Source organism: Larimichthys crocea, chromosome VIII, assembly GCF_000972845.2.
Source record: "Larimichthys crocea isolate SSNF chromosome VIII, L_crocea_2.0, whole genome shotgun sequence".
NCBI lineage: Eukaryota > Metazoa > Chordata > Actinopteri > Sciaenidae > Larimichthys > Larimichthys crocea.
Window position 1 is genome coordinate 26,638,071 of NC_040018.1, and position 24,308 is coordinate 26,662,378.

Here is a 24,308-nt window from a genome sequence, read left to right on the forward strand (position 1 = left end):
ACAGAGGTGAGTTGGTCTCGAGGTGTTGTTTGTTGATATTTATTTATCTCTGTTTGATACTTCAAAGGGGATCATTTAAGCAGACTAAAGTAGATGTCAACTCTTTTACCCCCTTTCATCGAAGTACGAATCCTTCACAGTCTTGGGAACTGGGACAAAACAAAAGCTAATGACTTACATCTAATAATAATAATAATAAAAAAAGAAAAAGAAAAAATGACATGAGTAAGATCCAAACCAGGCTTCTACAGAGCCAGTGCGAACTGTCAACGTGTGAAGTTGAATTTGCACATGAAAAGCACAGTGGTTTAACGTTAAGTGTTTCGTTATTTGATTCCACGGCACTGCCAGGAGAAGATCAGAGACTTTTCTCTTTGCCTGATCTATTTTGGTGCTTATCATTTTCCCCTCTCTAACACCTTAGACAGATAATTATCCATTAGAAAAGGGAAAACACGCTACTTTTAGTCATTTCTTACAGAGAAAGATGTTTTTAAATGTGACACAGCAGAGTGACAAGCTGGATGGCCAATGATTATAGTAATTAAATAGAAAATTACATCAAGAATAGTTTTAGCACTTGCAGGGTATTTATTTTATGAGAAACACTGTCTTTTAAAGTTGAACCCTTCGCAGTGTTCTCTATTCAAACTTAAACACACCCGCAGTTCATTTATCCACAGTGTCTTCATGTGGCTATTTTTCACAGGCGCCCATTGACTATTCTTTGCATGTTTCATGAAACGATATGGGATCATCTTTTAGTTCTGCCCGTCTCTCTCACGTACAGAGGCTTCGCATAATCACTCACCTCCCTGATAAATCATGTCCCCTCTGCTGTAGCCCAAACACCTTACATTGTCAGAGCTCAGGCTCAGCTCACTGGAGAGGGTGATAGATGATTTACAGGCAGCCATGCCTCTTCTCTCTAAAGCCTTCCTAGGTGGATAAGCCTTGTTCATTAACCTGCACACACTTTTGAGCCCGTGCAGGCTGGCCAGTCTTACACTTTGTCAATGTAGTAAGAAGAGAACAATAAGCACTGATATTATCCAGGGGACAACTCAAGTGTGTATGTGTGTATGCTACAGGGCAAATAAGGGGTTTCGGGGACTATGTTTCTAAAGCTTTCCACTATAGTTTGGTCTTAGTCGCAACGTAGAGAAGCTTCCCAGGGACCTCATGTAAGAACCTCCCACTCTGTTCTTCTGCTTTTTTTTTTTTGAACAAGCTAAAGAAAGACAAGTGCAGTGAAAAAGTATGAGAAGTAATCCTGAAATTAGTTATTCAGTTATTAAGTTTGGTAAAGGGCAGTAAAGCCAGAAGGCACCTTGGGAATTATTTTGTAGCAACAGAGCCTACGTACATAGCCAGTGTAATTATGCCTGTAAATATGCTATGGCTGATGTGCTCTTCGACAGCTACAGAGATACTAAATAGACATTGTGAAACTGGTCAGCTTCGGTTTCTGGTACCTTCTCAAGTATGTCTGAGATGCCAGTGAAGAATGTTAATAATAAAAACAACAAAGGCTCAGTAACCGTCTTCTTTTCAGTAAGACTAGAGCAGACTCATCCATGCTGGGACCACCATGCACAGACACACACATGGAAATCTGGTCTAAGTGGTGTCAAGTATTAAATTGGTCAAATTAGCTGCTCATTGTACTTATTATTTATCATGTCCCCTGAAATAGAGGTGCTACTTCCCTTCCTTTGATCAGAAAGTACTTGAACATACTGCATCTGCTCTACCCCCTCTATACAAGAGCACTGTCTGCACCTATTTGTTGTGTTCTGCTGCTTGTGCTTCCCTGGAAAGAGTTTTCACAGGACTGCAACCAAATATTGCATCATCCCCTTTTTTGCCTTTTGTACATTGACAATGAAGTGGTTCAACAGATACATTTGATTCTTTAGTATCAATTTCTGACCTCCAAAGTTGATTCACAGGATTCTATGTGTGTAGTTATTGCTGCAATAATATGTCCTTGTCACACGGTACCTTTGTTTCCCTTTTTTGTAAGTCGCTTTGGATAAAAGTGCCTGTTAAATGACTAAATGTAAATGCAAGCTCAGAATCAGGTAAAACAACAGTGGCTTGGAGTGGATAGAAAGCGAGGAGGAAGGGGGAAAAAAAAATGCTTACAAACACACAACCAACAAAGTACTGAGTAGAGCCAGACAGCCTACAAACCTCTCTGCTTTCCAATTTATAAGCCCACTGGGCCTGTGCACATGCTACAAATATGTTTGAGTCATCAAAAGAGGATGGGAACCAACAGTAACACAATCTAAGCACCTACAGTAGAGAATGATCTTTATTTGATCAACATTATTTGCAAATTTGAGAAACAAAGTACCCTGGACTTCATTCCATGGATTATAGCCACGCTGTGTGAATAATTGGTGTTGAGTATGTGCCTTAGAAGAACAACATATTGTATCTAATTTATTCACTTCTGATCCGAGTCAAAGGATATATTAAAAACAAGAAAAGGGAAACAATATATGCATGTTGTCTATATTTGTGTGTTTGAAGAAAATTAAATGACCTGGTTCTGGCAGCATTTAGAAGCTCTCTCTGTATGCAACAATAGCAGAAATAGCATTATGAATGGAACTCAAAGTGAGAATAATGAGGTACACAAAACAGTAAAGCCAATACAGCCGGCTACATCCCTGCTCAACCTGATCTGTCTGTCTGCCAGTATCAGGAAATTTTATACTGAAGAAGCAAATAAGCAATTTTCTATTATTTCAGCTTGCAAATGTGAGGTACGCTATATCAAAACAAACGTTATAAATAATTGTGTTTGGCCAGCAATGTTCCTGCATGCTGAATATCTGTGTGTGGCTGTCTGTGTGAACAAACGCAGAACTATCTGTGAAATACATTTAGACAGCCTCTTTCCTCTTTGTCTGACATTATAATTACCATTCAAACCAGCCAGGCTAATTACCTCCCCATTAAGAAAAATAATCAGGTTTGTACACAAATCAAGACTAGCCACAGACGCCATGGCCTGAAAACCAAAACAATAATCAAGTCTACTGGGCATGGCTATTATGTTTTCCATTTAATCAAAACATGCATTAAGATTTTAAGCGATCAATTATTCTATCATTTAGTTTTTACAAAGGTTATTGTATAAATCCCTAAATTATTCATCATATTAAATTATTAATTATACTGTCAATCATTTTTTCAAACTTTCAAGTTACAAATTCTAACTCATTTTCCCTCTGGGCTCTAATGTACTTCATTAATTAAGGGTAATTAATATGGCTTGTTTACAAAATATGTTTTACTGTACCCTACAATTTTTACTTCATTAGTAACACTGGGTAGAGATTATATGTAAAAACAGAGTTCTGTGAAGCTTGGAGCCAGACATGTTAACACTGTTAACACAAAGCTGCAGAATCAAAATAATAATTTAAAGACAAACACAAAGCAGGGTCAGGTAACTCTTGCTGCAGACAACCGGCACAACAAAGTTGCTTTTAGACAGAATAAAAATGTTATTTTGCTTTGGTATTTACCTGATATGCACGTCACAATCAGCAAGTGGAAAGCAACAGATAGATCTCACTTTTAACTATTACTCAACTTATGAAAACAGTGGAGCATACAAAGCTATTTCACTTTGGTTCAGGCTTCTTATAGAATAATACACTGTATATCCCCTTTTCAGAAATCTAATGCTCTGTGGCAAGGTAAAAATAAGAGTTTGTCTCTAGAAGGCATTAGAGAAGGTGTCACATTTGGTTTACTGTCTTATTGTTACAGTGATATAACTGTTAAAACAGAAAAAATAAGAAAACACACACACAAACAAGAAAAAAAAGAAAAGAAAAATCAATGGAGAACTTATCGCAAGACAACTTTACAACCTCAGGATCAGCCACCCAACAGGCAAGTCAGCAGTATGACACAGGAGTTGATCAAATGTGAAAAAAAATATTCCAGAAAACCAATACATATTTCTGGCAAGTATAGACCGAGTAAAAATAAACTACTTCAATCAAATCAAATGTTTGCCCGTATTCTAAGTCTAACAAGTTAAATTGGTTGTTGAAGAAAAGTTACTCGATTGCTGTTAATGGAGATTTACATTAAAATCACTTCATAAAACAGAAATACAGCATGTCTATGCAGCACCGAGTGAGCAATGGCAGCCTATTTTTTAAAATCTTTTTGTCCATGGCCTTTGCCAGCCAGCAGTCCTTTCCTTTCCGTTCCTCCTCTGCCCCAATATCAGCTTTATTGTGATGCTAAACAGTGAGTTTTGACATTCAGAGCAGCCCTACCAAAGGACAGGCCAGTGGTTGCAGTAGAGAAGAGAAGGCCTTAATGGGTTCAACTGGAATGGAAAGCATCTGTTAGACTCCACAGGCTGGAGGACAGGGAAATGTCAAGTATGGTTATTATAGAGCAGGCAGCAGCTCGAGGAATTTTCACCTGAATGAAAAACAGTCTCGGACAATGCACATACACAAGCTACATCTTTACACATTAACACCTTTACTGAGGCGGTGAATAAACCCAGCATGTGCTACAGTAATGTAACACACATGTTCACTTGCACATACAAAGCAAATACTCACATGTGGTAAATACATGAATGTGTGTGTTACTGGTACTAAGGTACAAAGAATTCTGCTTCATTCCTTTATGTTCCTGGTGTAGCCAGGCGTTTAAATATCTGATGCCATGGTTTTATCTTCTTGGAGTGTATCTTCACGACGGTGACATCAACAAAACTTGATTTAAAGCATCTTTATTTTTCTACCATAAAATAACTTTATTTTAAAATCATTTTGATGCTATGCTGATGTGAAATGGAGTAAACCTGCATCAACTCTTAGTGATTTACAGAGTTTCCTGATGAACAGTAAAGTAAACTGCTGCAAATTGTAGCTGCTGTTAGTTAATGTTAACTAATTTTAGCACAGTTTGCTATCCTAGCTGCCTGGACTATGAGCTCAGAGTACTGGGAGAGTGTTAGTGTTTGTACTGTAGGCGTACCCTGGGTTTGTACCCTGGCAGATTCAGGGCTCAAAGGAATGCTGGTGGGGAGCAAAGCCAGTGTCGTCCCAGAATCAGAGCTGGGAAAGCGGGAAATGTACCGGGGCTCAGCAGCCTCTACGCTCATAATGGCAGAGGCGAAGAGACAGAAGAGGATATTAACGGAAGAAGCCAAGAAGAGAAAAGGAAAGTGATCAAGCAAGAAGCTGCACGACAAGAGTAAATCTGAGACTAACTTTTAGTCGTTGGCGAGAGCTTCATGAAAAAAGGCTGAAACACAGACACTGCTGGGATATTAAGTAATATTAGCCGGCTGATGTGTCTTGTGTTGTTACACTTGCTTAATGTTTGGCTGTTTTTGATCATAAATAATGCAATCATAATAAACACACATGTAATGGTGTCCATATTTACAACAGGGGCATTGCACTCTCAAACTTGGGGGCACTAAATCACAAAAAACAAAAAAAAAAAAAAAAAAAAAAAAAAAAAACAATTTCTATGCAGTGTTGCTTCAAGGTAAAACTGTCATCTCCTGAATGGTAGTGTGCAAAGCACATGCTTGTGAAGTATTCATGTATCTGTGGAAAGTGCTAGAGTGAGTATTTATTCACAGGATCACTTGAGCTTGTTTGCTAATTTGTACCCCGGAGGATGCTAATCAAAGCTAGTGCCAGCCTAATGAAGCTCTTTAGCTCAGAGGCCAGAGACACATACATCGCCCTGTGACTCAAAGCTGAGTGTCTTCAAGGGGATATGTGTGTGTGTGTGAATGAGTGCTCCTAATGTGTGAATGAGTGTATGGGTATAAAAAGGGTAGTATAATAGCAGATCAGCAAAGCCTAAATCCACTCTCTAAGGGGAATCCAGCATTAAACAGATCCTGCTGCCTGAGGGCTGGCCTTCCCGCTCTGTCGGTGTGGAAATTCCTGTCGCTGCACTTAGAGCTTCTGGATCAGCGAGGAGACACATAGCAGGTGGAGTGCAGCAGAAATGACAGCCACAGAGAGAGAGAGACAGAGACAGAGAGATGAGGCAGTTTGAGAGAATGTGATCATTTTATCACCACAGACTAAAGTGGTCTTGGGAATCATCAACAACAGAAGTCTTGGTGTTTGTTCCTATTTCTGTATGAGTATGGTGCACTAGAGAATCATACCTGGATATGGGGCTGTTTACAGATTGGTTACTGCAGGAAGGTGAGTAGAATTTTAAACCGCACGTTATCACCCTTTCATCACTCCCACCTAAATTCTCTGCTTTACCTTCGAGTCAAGATAGCTTAATGGCAACCATAGCAACGCATGCAAACATAGCTATGGCTGTTTTCTGCCAAGGCCTGTGGTGTGACCAGCCACAAATGTTAGCCTGAAGCTTAAAACAAGACAAACAGCCTGCTGAAAAGATAAACAAATAAAGGAAAAACACAAATGTGTGACAAGATGGAAACACAATGGTGAGATGAGTGTGCGGGGGGATGTTGATAAAGCACTTCTATGCTTCCTTTATCAAAGGTATTACCATAGAGACAAAATTCAAGCACCTCCCTTTGTAGAGATAATAGATATACAGAGCAGATAGTACTCATTTTCCTTCCATAACAACACAACTTCATGTAATCGTCTCGCTAGCTCTTTCCCTTCTGACGGCTGTGATATGGCTGCTGGCGTTGGCAAATGTGGGAGGACCAGGAATGTGTGTGCATGGGCGATAAGGCTACTGTAAAATTTAATTAGCACAAAGCCATGGTGAAAATGACTTAATTTCTCACTGCATTATTAACTAAAGTACTATGTGAGAGTCTAGTTTCAATCAGTGCACAGAAAAGGTTCATAGATGGAAAAAAAGGGGGGAAAAACAAAGAAGAAGAAGAGGGAGAGAGAAAACAATGACACATTTGAGATCTGAAAGAATGATGTGCATCTAAAGCATCTAAATCTTCTAAATCATCTTAAGCTTTTTGCCCATTGGCTTTTCTGCCTCTGTCTCCTGCACATAAGGTATGTATGAAGGCAGACAGCAGTACGAGACAGTATGCAAGTGAAATGAAGAGACTGGAAGGACTGAATAGCAATCCTACATTAGCTTAGCTTCACCTACTGTTTGGGGCCTGAGCTGGTGTGAATGGGCTGATTAGGCTCCTTGGCTCGACATGCTGAACACTACTTTCTATTTCACGATCCACAGCCTTTATTACAGGTCCAGCTTCCTCATAATCCAGCTAAAAGTGGATATCTGCGGAGCCTGATCGGCTTAGGACTTGGCAAAAAAAAAAGTGGGATGTATGGCAAAGCGACATGGAGTAGAGTGCAGAGGTGTTCCTTGTCATCTGTTTTCTATTTAGGACTATGTGGGCACAGTTGAGCCTGGCGTGTGTGTGCGTCCACTCTACTCTTACTCACTGCACTGAACACTCCAATCAGTCATGTGTACATACAGCACACACCATTTCAGATTCTCATCTTCTTACATACTGGACTTGGATTGGATTGGATTACAGAGATTACAATTTTACGAATAAGGGTATATTTGCTAGAAAGGCTCATGCCCTCTTATCTTAGATTTAACACAATCACTTTAACACACAATATGTGTGTGCATGACAATTGAACTTTTTAATTCAGGAGGCAGAACTTTTATAATAGCGTGGGAGCCACAAAAGCTAACACAAGTAAACATCATGATCCAACGCCACATGAAAAAACATAATCTACAATCAAAGGTTTTCATACAGAGACATATCAAATGATGTTGCTGTCTGTATTAGACATGCGGTAAATGGTGTCTTTGGAAATAAATTCCATTTAGTTATCTCAGATAGACACTAGCTGCTGCCTCTGGCCGAAAGGTTAGACAAGTGATTGAACCCGTGTCTGAAGGCCAGTAGAATAGATCCAGGAAGACTTCTTCTACTCAAGAAGAGCTGAAGTGGCCAACAGATCAAACTGTTTTGTACTTAAGCTTCTATATGTGACTAAACATGCAGCCCAGCTTTCCAGGAAGAGAAGAAGAGAAGTTTTCTTGGCGAAACTTGAATAAAAGTTACAGATTAAAAATCATTCATTCATTGCTCTCTACATCCCTCAATTACTATTCCACAAGTCTCACTGCACAGGCTGGACCTAATTATACTAGCTACTTTGTTAAGGTGCCCTCTTGCTCCATCTGTTCAATGCATATGTGCACAGGCTCAAAGATGTGCTTGCAAACACACACACACAACAAGTGCTACGCTTTAGACAGACAGACAAAGGCAGGTCAAGGTACACTTTCCCATCTGGATACGCTTTGTCTACAAGAACAGTTAAACATCTAAACCACCAATCAAATGTGGTGATAAGAGAGACACTGTGACTCCAAGTGACCAGATGACTGTGGACATGAATACAGAGAGCGGTACACCTGTCTAAGTCTTAGGCGCAGTTAATCCCTCGACCCAAGAGTGGCCTTTGACCTTCTGCCTGCACGTCATTAAAACACAGGATTTAAGCTGACAATTTGTATGCATGTATGCATGAGCGTGTATGTGTGCAAGTAGGAGAGTGAGCACTCAGTGTTCAGGAACAGAAGCTCTTTGGAAATAATCTGTCACTTTAATGAAAAACGCACAGGCCGTATGTGATGTGTGGATGATATATTATGACCAAATGCAGATAAATCAGCAACTGCTACAGTTACACTTTTGAAACAATGACGTCTAGCATCAATTCAAATAGATCTTGGGAGGGAAGCGTCTGTACTCCTCTTTTTGTCTTGGGCTCACTGAAATGATTTAATAACCCCTTCTTTTTCTGCTTATGTCATGTCTGGAGGAAAGCAGCAAGGCGAGGGAGGAGATAAAGCAGACAAAACAAAGTCAAAAAGTAGAGTACACTGAGGAACTTTGGAAGGATGAGAAGCTTTCTCCCATAATTGACATTGATATGAAGAGACGGAATTGTGAAAGAGGGATGAGACAGCACACACGCAATCTGCAGGATACACTAGCCTGCAGTGGAGTCCACATATCACAGTCTATAAGAGGCCCAATCACAAAGGCAAGCATCGAACAGCAGATTCCACTAAAGTATCCCTGCCTCAAGAAGCTACAGTGATTGACTCTCACTGCTAGTTTTTTTCACAGATGTCTCAAATGTGAGCTCACAAAACACAGACATGGGAGGGAACAAACTTTTGTTTTTAGCTGTCTTTTTAAACTTTAATTTGGACTTCACACTCTTCCCAGTTTAGTCTTAATAGTTTTCAGCAGCATAGCCTCCGAAAGACATTTTGGGTTGAGTCTCAAATTAAGGTAGTCATCCCCTACTGTCATTCACACCTACACTTAAGACAGTTAAAGCCTGCAATTGCTACATTCAACATTATACACAGAAACATAAATTCAACAGAAAGGGTCATGAAGTTGACTCGAAAAAGAGATAGCTGATAACATCGCCTATGAGTGGCTTACTATTAGTTTAAAATCTTAATTATTTCAAGTGTAAGTAAGGAAAAATACCCATTTTCATTTGGGTTGTGAACTGACCTTTATATCAATTTCAAGCTCGAGTTCAAAGTTATGTCACACATGATAATTGTTAGATTGGGTTTCATGAAGGATATCTGAGGTTATTGCTCGTAAAAGTGGAGACAATTACTTCTTCATAGAACCTGTTCCACCCTACACTCTCCCCATAATGGATCATTCCAAGGCAAGGATATCATAGCACGCCCATACACTCATAATGCACCACTAGCTTGTACTCTGTCTTACACACTTGGGGGCTCTTGCTCTCTGTCAAACACAACGATAAAATAAAATGAGTATAGCTATGTGATTCCTCTCAAAATGTACATGCACACACCAGCTTGGAAGTCAGTGAGGCTGTGATGAGGGCTTGCACAAAAGGCTGAAATGACCAGACAGTGCCTGGAGAGATGTTTTCAGAAGGACACAGTTAAAAAGCTATGGATGCTTTATAGATTCAATTTGCAGATTCTAGTCTCTTACACCTGTGTGGCTAACCATCATCGATCCATCATTCTGTGAAGCCCAATCCAATTTAGAGTGTCGAGAGCCCCAGAGCCCCGGAGCCTTATCCTAACCCAGGCCACAGCCACTGCAAAGCCTGCTTACCTTCATCCCCTGAAGTCTGTAGGTGTGTCTGTGTACTTTTATGTGTGCGTGTCTATGTGTGCTGTGAAACTGCTGCAGACCAAGCTAAACACCTCAGCTGCTGGCTCATGTGAAAGCATGTGGAGCCAATTTAGGGTTAGGGGAAGAGAAGACGCTGAGAAAAATGCAGGGGACCCAGGTCTTAACACTTTCTCAAACCCTTTCATTGATTCTACACAGGTTATCGTGGATCATAAACAGCGACATATCTGAGATGTCACAATGAACTGGTCTCTGATTTAACGGACCCGGGTCCCTAACTCCAAAACCAAAAAGTACAAAGGGAGGAGAGTAAGAAGGGAGAGGTAGGAGAGAAAGAAGGAGGGGTGACAATGTGCATCCCTTGATCTGCAGCAGTGTAGACTGCAAGGAATCTTTAACTCCTATTTTCTATTGCGTGGCAATCGAACTACTCCACAGTCTCATCAAAGTCTCGTGATTGGGAGCACAATCTATCTGCCATTTGATTTGTCTCTGCAGATGACATACTGCTGCAATTGAGTCTCCCTTGGAGCGAAAGCCTAATGGCACCATGCATGTTCAGATTGACCATTCAAAACTCCCCCTTTCGCCACTAATGACAGTATCTTCTGGCACAGATGTTTCTGTTATAATTCTTTTTGCTGCTCCACTAAACTGTAGCAACACCCTTGAGATCAATTATTAAAGGGTATTTAAAACTGTGGGAAAAGGAGGTGGCAGGGTGGTTTGAAAGTGAAAGCAGCTGTTTAAGTGCTTGTGCCGCAGACTAAACTTCATCACCTCCCAACTAAAGTGAGAGCATCCTGTGGGTTTCACTCACTCCAGTGACTAAACCCAAGGCAATTAAGGCATGGATCTCCGTAGGAGAGAAAGGAAATGGGAGAGAAGGGGTGAGGCAAGAGAAGTGGAGACTCCATACCAATAACAGGCAATTATGTTTGGGGAGGGCCATTGTCAGGCCATGAGAGTATAGAAGAAGACAGCGGGGATATGGAATGGTAGGGAAATGAGGAGGAGTGTTATTTAGGAGGCAGATGGCAGAGAGGGGGAAATTAAGATGAATGGGCACTGAGAGGGCTGAGCTGGTGCTGGGGCTGGGCAGAGAAAAGTAATTAGCTGTGTTTGCTCTGGGAGGCTGGCAATGTGTATGATGCCTGCAGTGACAGGCTAAAGCCTTGAGCTTTATTAGTCAACAAGGCCGTGTCTGAAGCTGCCAGCAGGGGGCAGCTGCGCCAGTAACCTTTCAGGACCTTCTTACCTGTACAACACACCGTGGGGTCTTTTGACAGCACGGACAGTGACCAGCAGCTCCTTCATACGCTGCGATTTCTTTTCACTCTGATCTCCTGTTAATACAACACAGCTTGCTCTCTTATACTTATTGACTCTCTCTCTCTCTCACACTTTCTCTCTCTCTTTCTCTCTCACAAACACACAGACAAACAACATCTGAGTCCATTTTCTTCTCCCACATTATTCCTTAGTTCCACCCTTGCCAACTGGCTCTATCTTTCTTCCTCACACCATTTCTCTCCATTTCTTATGTTACAGCCACCTATCTGTCTCTTTCCTCCCACCCTGTATATCTCCTTCCCCCTCGTCCCTTTCCAATCTAATTTCAGATAAGTCGTAGCAGAACAACAGAGCAAGGCCCTTTATCATTGCCATCAATGATGTGGGTGGATTGAGCGTGAATAATTTCATTCATGTGTGCCTGTATCCAGCCCACTGAGATTCCAATTACAAGTAATAAGAGGTAATATGGTTACAGTGTGATTTTTTAAGTGCCTCAGTAATGATTGTAGAAAAAACGTTGACAAGAGAAGAAAAGCTGTTGTTTATTTTAGCCACAGCTAAAAGCACAATATCTGTTCACAATCATAGATAATATAGCAAAATTTCATTTGGCATAATTAGTATTCCATCCAATCTTCACCCCTAAGAAGATATATAGTTAGAGACACCCACCCATGGCCTTTTAGCATTAAATGAGTTTCAAAATGATAACACTGAACACTTGAAGTGTGTCAAGCTACAAGTGGCTTACATCCATTTTATATAGTTTGATCTTGGCGCACATACCTCATCACTTTTCAAATGCGTACAGTACTTAGGTCAGCAGTGTGAAAATGAAGGCGAAGATAATGTTATTCTCTCCACGAAATTTTAGGACACTTGACTCGTATATTGATGGGAATAGGCATCTGAAAGTTCCTTTACGCGAGATTTTAAAAATGTGAATGATCCCAGCTGCATTCAGAGGCATAGGGTTGAACTCGAAATGCTGCAGTTACTGAACAATTTAGGAACCTTATCAAACTGAGCTGCCAGAACAGCCCACGCACTGCTTTCATAAGAATCTCACCCTGCTTCTCTCACAGTCTGCACATCGCACTGCCTCAAACAGTTTTAGCAATGGCCTTTAACCCTTTCAGAAAGCACACACAAGGTCACAAAGAAGGCAAAGGGACGACTGGAAAGGTCACATAAGAAAGCAGGACATAAGAACTGTCAAGGGGACTCGCATGCAAGAGATGTTTAAGACTGATTTCCAACAATAGATAAAATATAGAGCGGAGCATGCTTGAGGCTTCAGCTTTGTAGGTTGTTTTAATAGTTTTTGCTTTACCATAGTTAACAGGCCTGAGAACCTGGCGGAAGGAGCCAGGGCTGATCGTCTGCTGCTGGGTATCTGGAAGGAGGGCAGTGGACAAATAATGCCAACACATACTGTACAAAGAGGGATCGAAAAGATCACAGGGAGGCATACACACGCAGAAGAAAAACTGCTGTGAAGAGACATTTATTAACAGGAAATGCTGTGTTTAGGGGCACAGCTGTCAGATACCCCTCAAGGTGAATATAGATTAGATCTTGGATTCATAACATGTGTTTTGTTCTTTGAATCTTAGAATTCTTCTTTGGATTTAAGACAGCCAGAAACCCCCCAAAGAAGTGGGTGTGTATCATCTTTTAGATCCAAACATCAAACAGTTGTTGTAATGTTGTCTGGCTGACAAGCAAGAATGTGCACAAACAACATATTAGTGTATTTTGCAAGTGGTTGAAAATGAGAGTGTATGGAGCCAAGGCATGATAACCCCAGGACAAATCTACTTCACACAGCTTTTAAAAACAGCAGCTGGCACGTTGGGACCAGGACCCATTGTGATTTCTGAACATCTAACTGGAATCAGAAGAGTGTCCACAGTTTTCAAGACAATAGGAGTACTAGGTTTTGTGTGTGCGTCTTTTGTTTGTGTATAAAAGTAGGTAAAGGATATGAGACTCACCTCTGGGTCTTGGTGCTCTCTTCCTGCGGTCTCTGAATGCAGCTCCTGACTGTAGGGCTTCCAGCAAACTATCCATCACACCTGTCTCATCATTCTCTGAAAAAACCCAGGAAGAAAAAGAATGAGTGGGTGTTGGAAGACAGAGGAGAGGTAAAGAAACAAAATCAGATAAAGTGCAGCTTGTTCTAGTGGTGAGGTTAGCTATACAGATTGCAACGATTTGGAACATATAATGACAGGTTACTATATCATATGTACACTATAACATAGAGCAGTAGAGTCAAATCCCCAATATAATGAACTGTATGATGGGACAAGTTTCATTCAAATCCAGTAATTCATAAGTCGGTGTTTAGCATCTAGTGTGATGTGCCTGAATAAAAATGAGAAGCAATGGAGTCATACATAAAGGGGAAGCCAGTACCCAATCAAATAGGGTGGAACGCTCAAACCTGGCAACATGGTGTTTTAAAGCATTTACTGTAGAATACATTTGACTAAAGTATCAAGCTCCAGAATATTTCTGATATATTGTAGAAAAGGGAACACTTTGCACTTTGGTACAGCTGAAAACCTGGCCCTGACACCTGAGGCATTATGACGGACCTGGCTAGTGATTTGCAGGTGAAAATAGCCTCCAGTGGATGGAAAGGAAAATAAATAGCAGGTATATGGGAATGTTCAAGAAAAACAAGTGTTATAAAAAAGTAATTTTTACTGTGTTTGTCATGCAAATGGGAACACGTTTGCCTGTTCTTTTCTGCTTCTGCACTACCACATGCAGATGTAAAGGACCACTGAACTCTGATCATTTTATTTCATCCGACCGACTGCTGTCACATGTTGACATGACATCAGTCTCATTTTATTGTTCGGTTTAGGATCCTACGCATCAGTCTGCAAAAAGCTGTCGTACAATGTATTAAGATGTTGAAAAAGAAACAAAGATAAATGGATAGATTAAAAACTGCAAAAATCTGGTGTTGTTTTTTTTTTTTATTATGTGATAAAAGCACAAATCTTAAGTACTAAACACACTTGGTGTGTACTCATGCCTCATGCTTACTGGTCTAATTTGTGGGTCCACATTTCAGCAATTAGAAATATCCTACTGTGCACCACTGCTGGTCTGGTCATGATTGGAAATTGTTGAATTTCCTTCTTACTACTACTGAATATTTCTAATATTTTAAAAATAGTATACTGAGTTTTACTCAAGACAAGTTTTATTTGGTACACGTTGTTATGTTCTATAATGCAAAGAAGTTCAGTACCTGAACTGAACCGACTGTAAAAGAAAAGCAGATGAGACTTGAACTTTACATACAATGTCAGCAATATTCTGCAATATGCTGCCACTATTGATTAGGGCTGGGTATCGATTCAAATTCCAAGAATCGATTCAATTCCAATTCTCAAGAGTGAGAATCGATTATCATAATCCGATCTCGATTTGGGTTAGTGTTATTAAAACCATTTTTTTGGTCGCCTGAAGCCCTCGTTTTCAACAACGGAATACGGGCGCATATCTTTGCAAATGTAACCCGCAATCTCCTCAGTTATTTTAAGAGAACGTACAGAAGTGGCTGGTAGTTGTAGAGTTTTCCTTGAGTGTTCTTTTGTTTGTTGTTTTGTTATATTTCCAGTGAATTTCCATTTTTCCCACGTTCATGAACCCATCATAGTCATTCCGACGACCATTGAACGCACCTCGCATGTGTGAGATGCCGTAGTGTAGTTTAAACACGGTGCACGCCTGTTTCAATTCAATGACGCGACTAGTGGGGTTAAAGTTCACAGAGGAAAAATGTATTAAAATTTTATTCTAATTAAATCAATGTTTGGATGTACGAATCGATCTTAAGGAATTAATATGCAAATCGATTCAGAATCGGAAAATCGATTTTTTTCAACACAGGCCTACTATTGATGAAGATAAATGTGAACCCTCTTTATTATCTGGTACCTCCACACTCATTTTTCCTTAGCACCAAGCCCCAACTTTCCTAGAGTAATGAAAATGAGATTTTTCACCAACTAAGATATATATCTATTACTGCTTATAAGGACATTGATCATTGAGATGTGCAACTGATTCCATAGTACTCATAATAACAATTTTCACCTCCACATTTTGTAAAACTGAACTATAAGTAAAGCTATAAAGTAAAGTAGATACATAAAGCTTATATGTTAGTACGCACTTAAATACTATGTTCTGTACTTAAGCATGTCGTTTGAAAAGGTGCTAGAAAAGTTATTTCAACCTCACTGGCTTCATGGAGGCGTAGCTGTCCACGATAGCAAGTGTGTGACTGCTCGGTCCCACCACTGATTTAGTGAGGAGTAAGAGGACATTGCCCTGATTGAGGTTGTGGGTGTTTTTCTCACTCCTTCCATTTTGTCTGAATTGCCAGAAGAGCAATGATACCCAAGGAAAAAAAAAAAAAAACCTAGCATAGAAGATTTTGTGGTGCTATCAGGCGCTCTACTAGACTAAAGGTCATTATGTTCTATGTTAATACATGGGGCTCTATTTGTGTGAAATTGGGCAAAAGCCCAAATTGAAACAAAATTTGCAACCTTTTTTTTTTTTTTTCTATTTTCGTGACCGGAGGCAAAACTGCGATCCAGAACCCCACCATGCAAACTGGAGACATGGGCAGAACGAGTGTATTATTAGCAGGAGACATACAGTGCCAGAAGGTTGAGCAGGGGCAGACTTCAATAGGGGCCAGGCTGGCTTCTTTTAAGAGGGGAGAGTCCCAGGGTGCAAATATGCAGCCTCCCAAATATGATTATACTGCACTCAAATACACTGACTTTTAAATTTATTAGCTAATGCAATCTTGGTACAACAACTCTGCAATAAAGCCTTCCTTACAGTTAACTCTATGCATGTAAATGGGCTGAGGAGGATACAAAACTTTTAATATAATAACATCAACTATAATAATAATAATAATAGTAGAAGGAATTGCTTTAACTTTTTATGCAGGGGTCCTAAAACAAAGCTAAGGACCCCTTAGCTGAGAGACAGAGCAGGGACCTCTGCGTGTACAAAATTGCGTTGCATATTAAACTGGGCCTACAATAAAGTGTAGCACAGTTTAATTAAGGATTAATTAGTTGCCTATCATCAGTGTTGTGTAAGTTATATTTTTTATGAATAGGGCAGTTTTTAATAATTTAGCGGCCGCTCTGCAGTAACTCTCAGGGCCAGCTAGGGATCATGGACCCCCTTGTTGAAGAGATAGGTATTTATGTAGACTTACTTTCCATTGTTCATTGGGGGCACCAGGTGCTGTCTATAAAATGACCTATTAAATGGCCTCTTTATTAGAGACAAGAAGACACAGCAGTGGTTTACTGTTCACATGGCTGTATTAGATGGTGAATTCATATTATTTTAATTGGAATTTGTAGCATAGGAAAGGGAAAATTCTGAATTTAATTTGGGGGCAAAAGTCCACAAGCCACTGCACGATGACCTTTAATCTATAGTAAGGTGAGGGAGTCTCAGAAGGGGTAGAAATAAATAATTGCTTTTTACAGAAACAAACAGAAAAATACAGCAGCGTGAGAAAAGAAAATCACATCAGTAAATGTTTCTGTTCAGCACATAGCAGTTGACTCAGTTTACTGATCCAAGACCAGCCTACTGCCAGCATCACAGATTGTGACAGAATACACAATTAAAACCAGTTTATTAGTAAAATAACATACTACAAGGAATGTAAGTATTACAAATGCTCTAATTCAGTTGTGAAAAGTATTCACTTAAAGTCAACACGATTAAGATAATCACTGACTGATCTTTACAACAAAAGATCTAAAATGTCCATTAATGCACTCAAGTGACAAAAGCGCTCCATTTGAATAGATGCATGTGTATGTAATCTGTATGTACACACACAGATAGTGTTGGTCGATTCCAAAGCTATTAATGAGGATGAGGATTGCAGTCAGTGATCAACCTCTGAAGCCACCTCTTTCTGATGTCTACATGCATTTCTTGAGCCATTAACTACAACCAACACAGTCACACAGTGCACCATGGGGCCGGCTAACTGAAATTTTCATCTTATGTCATGCAGCACCAGGGTGGGTTTTCTGCAAAAGCTGTCAATCACCGCCATGGTACATGGTCCCTTTACAGCAAACCCTCCTCTACACTGAAACTCCTGTATTGAGGGCAGAGGGTCCCCAGGGTGGTAGGCTGTAGTTGTACCCAACCCCCATGCCAAGCTGCAACTACAAACACACAGTGAATATATCATGGCCCACTTCCTTGCCTGCCTGCTTGCTTCTTGTGCTTTTCATTTGCAACAGTTGCACTCCTCCTCTGGCTGATATGTGCCCAGTTCTTCATCGTTACACAGAGCAGAGAGGCAGCACAAATTTCTGAGCAAAACCAACGTTCCTCAACGTCCAAATTTGTCTCCACTGCTGTGGCAATTCATCACAGGCAGCAGGCTTTACACTCCCCACAACACGCAGAGACATACACAAAAATACAGATAGCATAGAAAACAAGCAAAAAGGAGCAGATCAATCTATAGCAACCTGCAGTGTGTTCCTTCATGTGTAGTGCTCCGTTTGACTCCAACCCACAAGAACATGAAACAGTTTGTGTGCCTCAGGAGGCAAGGAAAAAGAAACCTACTCAGATCTCCCGCCTCAGGAATATATGGGAGCAAAAACAGTCCAATTTTACACATCAATCAGATGCAACGCAGACAGGCCAAAACTGCTTTAAGAATGTAGACAAGAGGTGCTTTCAGACAGCCTAACACTGAAAATCATAACACATATTTATATACTCACACCTACATGCTTACAAACTTGGAGAGAGAGAGCGAGGTCACACACGTCACATAGATAGTAATGGAGGAGGAACACATGGCAGAGGAATATTAGTCAAGCTAGTAGCTGTGAAATGGGTTTGAAACAGTCATTCAGTTTGTGAAAGGTGGTGTTGAAGAGGATGTGGTGAGAGAACAAAGACTAGTGAGAAGAATGGGACAGTGAAGCGTGGTACCCCAGCTCTGGCAGTAGAGCTACTGATTGGTGCTTTGATGTGCACAATTCGCCTGCCTATTTCTATTCGGCTGCATCTGAAATTAGAGCTTGTATGACAGGTGTGCAATGTGTACAAGACTTTTTGCTTTAACTTTCACAGAAAACATGAAGACACTCTCACAAGACTAGACAAGTCTAAGCCTCGCTGATGTTTATTTAAAGAATAGTAAGAGTGTCTACTTTCTGTTCACATCTTGTTCATGGCTCCAAGTCCCGCATTTTAGAAGTACAAGAAATCAGGAGCTGAGCCCAAGTAAGTTCTCCAAAGCCATAGGTTGCTTTACAATCCTCTTCGATGGGAAAAAAAAAATATGTTGAGAGGTGTTGTTGGGTGTACAAATGGAGATATGCAAGTGTAAAAGTCAGGTCAAGAAAAAGATAAAAGTAGAAGGGTGTTTACCACAAAACAAAAGAATAAGCTCTGGGAGTGGAATCAAGACAAAGCTGAACCTCCACCTCTGGGAAAAGGAAAAGTTATCCTCCTCTCTGTAGTGAAACTTCAATCTCCATCTATTTAATCAGCCTGCTCACACTGACATTTTCCATTGCAGCCTATCTGCCCGTAGATATCTACCTTCTATTCAGACCCTGGACTAATGCCTCGTGCCACTTCACTCAACAGGATGTGGCACTTATCATCAGGACAACGACCAGGTTGTAGCGGGGTGCAGCAGGGGTGGGCCGGAGCAAGGCAAGAAATAGGGTCAATTGGGCTGGGATGGAAAAGCTAAGGAGAAAAAAAAATCCCTGAGTACAATGAATGCAGGCCAACCACTGTGTTTCCTTAGACATTTAGAAGGCAAAATGTGCAATAAGGCCAGTCACTCACTCTTCCTTCCACCCTTCCCTCTCGCTTTTTATTGAGACTTTGAGCGGCCAAGCCACTAGATGATGAATAGGGACATACAAATGACAGCCAGCATCATAACCAGCTTAGTCACCACCTTAGCAAAAGAGCACACAATAACACAATCAGATAAAAACTGTGATAAATCCATATATTTATGGAGAAATCCCATTAAGAGTCTTAGCCTGTAAGGGGCAAGCTTCCCACAAGGGGTTGCAAGCTGATAACCAGGTATGGAAAAGGTAAAAACAAGATTGCCTTTTTCTTTGTGTAGTTTTACCCCTCCAGGCTTCTAGAAATTATTCAAAGTCAGCCAGTCTGAGAAAATTACAACTTATAGGCATACACTCTATGATGAAGGGTGGCAAAAAGAGATTGCTTTGTATTAAGAAGTTGCAGACAGTAAAAGTTTGGAACCAATCTGTTAAAGGTAGTCATATTAAAATGTATAGTGTCTATGCTCTATTGCGAGATGATGTTCTGATCTGACGAATAACGCCTGCAATGCCTTGTGTGTACTTCTATATACCTCTGTATGTATTAGCCAACAAAAAAGGTGGCTATTATTAACATATGAGGGAAACAATTTGAATGAAATTTCATTTAACTGATGGAAAAGAAATTAGGTTTGCGTATTGGTAAGCAAAAAATGCAATACCATTTCTTCAGAATTTTCTTCTGGAGGTGTTAATGAGCAATTGTTTGTTAGCCATGACAACAATATAAAGGTAAAACTATGTTTGGGTTTGTCAGTTTATTGTGCTGGTCCACCAGAGACAAAAAGACAGCTGAGCACAGCCAAATTATAACATTAAACTCTAACACTTTCAAGTAAGTAACAGCACCCACACAAATAATTTGACTTGCACAACTGACTGGCGGTGACAACATGCTTTTTCCACACCCCACACAGCCCTGATTTACTGTGGCAGTATAGCACCCTGCAACAATGCAGCTGGGTTTGACATAAATGTACTTAAGACCAAGGCAGCCACTGTCACCCACAGTGAGACCTGGAAGGCTCCAGTGCAATCACAACCTAACAGTCAATTGTCAGAATTGTATAAAAAGTACACTATCTAAGAAATATCTCATGAGAACATACAGTATCTCAAATAAGCTTCTGCTTCACAGAAAAAGTGTGTTTTTCTTTGTGCGTGTGTGTCTCTCTTGCTCTCCGTTAAGCCCCTCCTATATTTTAGCATCTTTGCATGCAGGGTTGCATCTCTAGCTGTTCTTCTATTTGACGTCTTAATAGTTCATCGCTTGTAGCCATGTAGGGAATGTTAAATAAAGCTCTGATGTGTAATTTGTCGCTCCACAAACATTCCTGCTCCCGGCCTACCCTGGGAGTTAATGCAACAGATTTGTCATACACAAGCCAGGCACAGCCAGAGGAGGAGGAAAAAACACCTATTCAATCTGAATTTCAATCTCCATAGGGCTCTATGCAAATGCATGCAAGCTGATGCTCTCGCTCTCTCAGACTGCCAGAACACACAGTGCGGAAGACGAAACCAGGCTCTATATTAAAAGAGTAGATAGAAGCTCAGTCTCTGGCAGGTTAAAGAGACAGAGGAAAATGAGAAGGAAACCGGGAGAACCTCGCATTTCAAGAATACAAAAGGTAGCCAGAGCTAGAACCAAGCCAAATGCAGATACCTGTCGCAAAGGCAAAGATGCTGAAATCCATTCTGATCATTTCCTCCAGGAAACCCTCCCCCCTTCCTTCCTCTGTCTCTCATTGCTGTGCCCTTCAGCATAATGTGGATATGCAGCCTCTCTTGGGCTTTTTAGGGAATTGATGGATAATCAGATGATTACACAGAAAATCTCCATTGAGGACAATCCTCCCTGACAAACAAAGAGAAAGCTCTTTAGTTAATAAATAGGCTGTGAGAGACAGACAGAGTGAGAGACTCAGAGAGAGAGAGAGAGAGAGAGAGAGAGAGAGAGAGAGAGAGAATAAATCATGTCCTGGGTTGGCAGCACAAATCTGTATCACATACTCATTTCATCCCAACAATCTGTGTGTATGCATGTGCATCTGTTTCCAAGTGTGCATGTGCGCGTGTATGTCATACATTGCCAGAAACATCACTTCTTGGGGATGTCACCGAGTTTGCCTTTAGCTTTGTCTTAATTTTAGCGTATCTAAATAAATTTCAAGCTCTAGGCATATTTGTATAAGCCTTTCTGACAAAATGTGGCTGAAGTTTATTCTCATGATTTTCTTATTACTTTACTACTTTCCTGAAAAAGAAAAGTTTGCTGTGAAACACAACTCAAGCACAGGGGGGGAAAAAAGTCCAAGCTGTCAATCCGTGCAAGTTCATTCGAATTCACATAAGAACACATATATACTGTGCCAATAAGTTAGTCCCTTTTATTGGTTTACAAAGCTGAAACAAAGTGGATATAGTGTAATTATCTTTTTCTCTGACACAAACAAAATCAATTTTAATGGCAAAGTAGTAAACAATAGAGTTGCACGATACCCACGGTATACACGGTACCCCGCGGTGCCAAATCATAACCGTCGCTACTATACTAGAAATTTTACACGACGGTACTACCGTGGATTACTAAACTACCGGTGCCAGTCTCCGCTACATAGCGGCCTCCTCTGCTCTCCTCCCGGCTTCTCACTGCATGCTACTCCTTTGTAAACAAACCAACATGGAACCGCAACCGAACTACACAGCTGCTGAATGATTGGCTGTTTGCCTGTTACTGGTGACGTCCAGGGATATGATAGGCTGTTTCCGCACGCTGGGTCCGCCCGTCTGTTAGCTGATTGGCTGTTCGTGTGTTTCTGCCGGCAAGAACAAACTCCGCGAAGACAGCTCCGCTTCGATAGAAACTCGCTTCAAAACAAACAACGAGCTAAAGTTCTGTCTCGCCCAGACACGAGACAACACACTCACCATGGCAGAAGCACCGGGCCCGAGCAGCGAGTCTGCCGTGGCGTCTTCGTCAGTGGCAACACTAATTTTGCTTAAAAAACAAACGTCGTTGTTTCAAACTAACTTGTACAAATACATTGCAGTTTATAAAAATAATAATAATAAAAAAAGGCCGCAGTATCGCGATAATACCCGGAACCGCGATACTTTGTCTGGTATAGTATCGTGGTTACTCATTTTAGTATCGTGACAACTCTAGTAAACAAACTGATCTAAATTAAAGTACAAATGTGAAAGATAATATTCTTGACTTAGTGCGCATTCAGCAACTTCAATCCAGCATTTAAAAGAGGCAACTCTTATAGCACTTAGTCTATGTGGACACTATGTGGTATACTGCTCAGTCTATTTGCATAACATCTGTGAGCGAACAGCAAATTCTTACCACAAATTCTTGATTTGATTTGATTGTGGTTTGGACTGCCACCCAGGGATCACCACATCACCACAGTTCTCTTCAAGATTGCAATGACTGTTTTTTTCTAGATGCATTCATTTTACCCTCTGCCTTTACAAGCTGTCCAGGGCCATCTGCAAAGAAACATCCCCACAGCACAATGCTGCTACAAGCCTCCCTAATATAAGCACAACAAACCATACAACACTGGCCTATCTGTGGTAGTTCATTTCATTATTAACCCTGTTGCTGCTATTTTCATATAACCACAGCATGACAGAGGGTGAGCTATAGTTCACACTACTGAACTACACATAACCTAGCCACCAGAATTATGTTCAACTGCACATGACCCATTGTTTGGACGAGCCCAGCACTGTAAAACTTCAGTGGAGCTGTGGCAGATGGTGACAATTGAGAGATGTCCAGACCAGTGTAAAAGGAAAAATGGGAAGGTTTTGTGTTGTGCTTTAGTCAGGAGAGGCCTTGGTTTGGCTAGATAGTATGCCCACAGCAGTACTTTGGCCTGGATGGAGCATGGTGATTCTCTACTTGCACTCTAATGTCTACAGGAGTGCTACGGTGGCTGGCATGGTCATGTTAGCTATAGATGCTGGTGCAGAGCTGGGACTGCCAAGCGCAACCGCTCTGCCAGCTATGGATTTGGCAATGGAAATGAGTCTGGAGGCTGCACTGTTGAACAAGTTTCTGGCATCAGCGGTTCTCCAAAGGAAGGAAAAAACAAAAAAAGACAACTGGCAGTAGGAACCAGATGCTCTGGCATAAGGTAGACATTGCCTTCTTCATAGCTATGCCTGAACCTGCTTGGTAAATGGAGATATCATTCTAGCTACATTATCCCTGAGCCTCCAGCAATGGACAAGTTTGAAAAACAACATACTGTACACAGTTTGTACAGGAAAATCTGAACATCTATTTTGCTAGCAACCAATTGATCAATAAAGGCTGTAATCAATAAAATGACTCACCCAGAAAAAAGAAATTCAACATGTTTTTGATAACAAAATTCCACATTTTTAAAGCACAACCAGAGGTCTCTGATACTTAGATACTTCTTTCTTTTTCCACTCAGTTTTACATGCATTTTAATCCCAGAATACACACACACACACACACAAATGTTAATGTAGTTCGGTGCCTTGCCCAGGAGGTGAACTGGCACCTCTCCAGCTACTAGTCCACCACCATATTTGTTCCATACTGGACTAGAACCTCCAGTTCCCAAGCCAAGTCTCTATGGACTGAGCTACTGCCTCCCCCATAAACATGAACTTGTAGCAACAGTAAAGTATTTTTCTCCCCAGTTTCTTGATAAAAATATCATAATAATAATAATATCAGACTAAAGCTGGGTTACTGACATGAGAGAAAAAGCTACATGTTAGCAGGTGTTTAGACTGAAACTGGGTTTGAGTAATAGATCTAAACATTTGAAGGGCTATGAGATGGCAAAAATTAAAATATCTCAACTTGGAAGGCATTTGCTCTATATCCAACATTTTGTGACAAGCATATCTTAAAACTCAATGGATTG

General features: G+C 40.7%; 1 protein-coding gene across 5 annotated transcripts in view; it reads right to left on the reverse strand.

The window, feature by feature from the left end:
• LOC104926257 (protein diaphanous homolog 3) overlaps window positions 1-24,308 on the reverse strand; it is a 151,728-nt gene that overhangs the window by 32,047 nt on the left and 95,373 nt on the right. For 4 of the 5 annotated variants that reach the window (XM_027281536.1, XM_027281535.1, XM_019262314.2 and 1 more), the window contains 2 exons: window positions 13,462-13,557; window positions 12,798-12,860 (listed from right to left, as the gene is read on the reverse strand). In XM_027281536.1, coding sequence (XP_027137337.1) covers window positions 12,798-12,860; window positions 13,462-13,557 — 159 coding nt within the window. The remainder of the gene's footprint in view (window positions 1-12,797; window positions 12,861-13,461; window positions 13,558-24,308) is intronic. The other variant, XM_027281537.1, reaches the window with a different exon arrangement.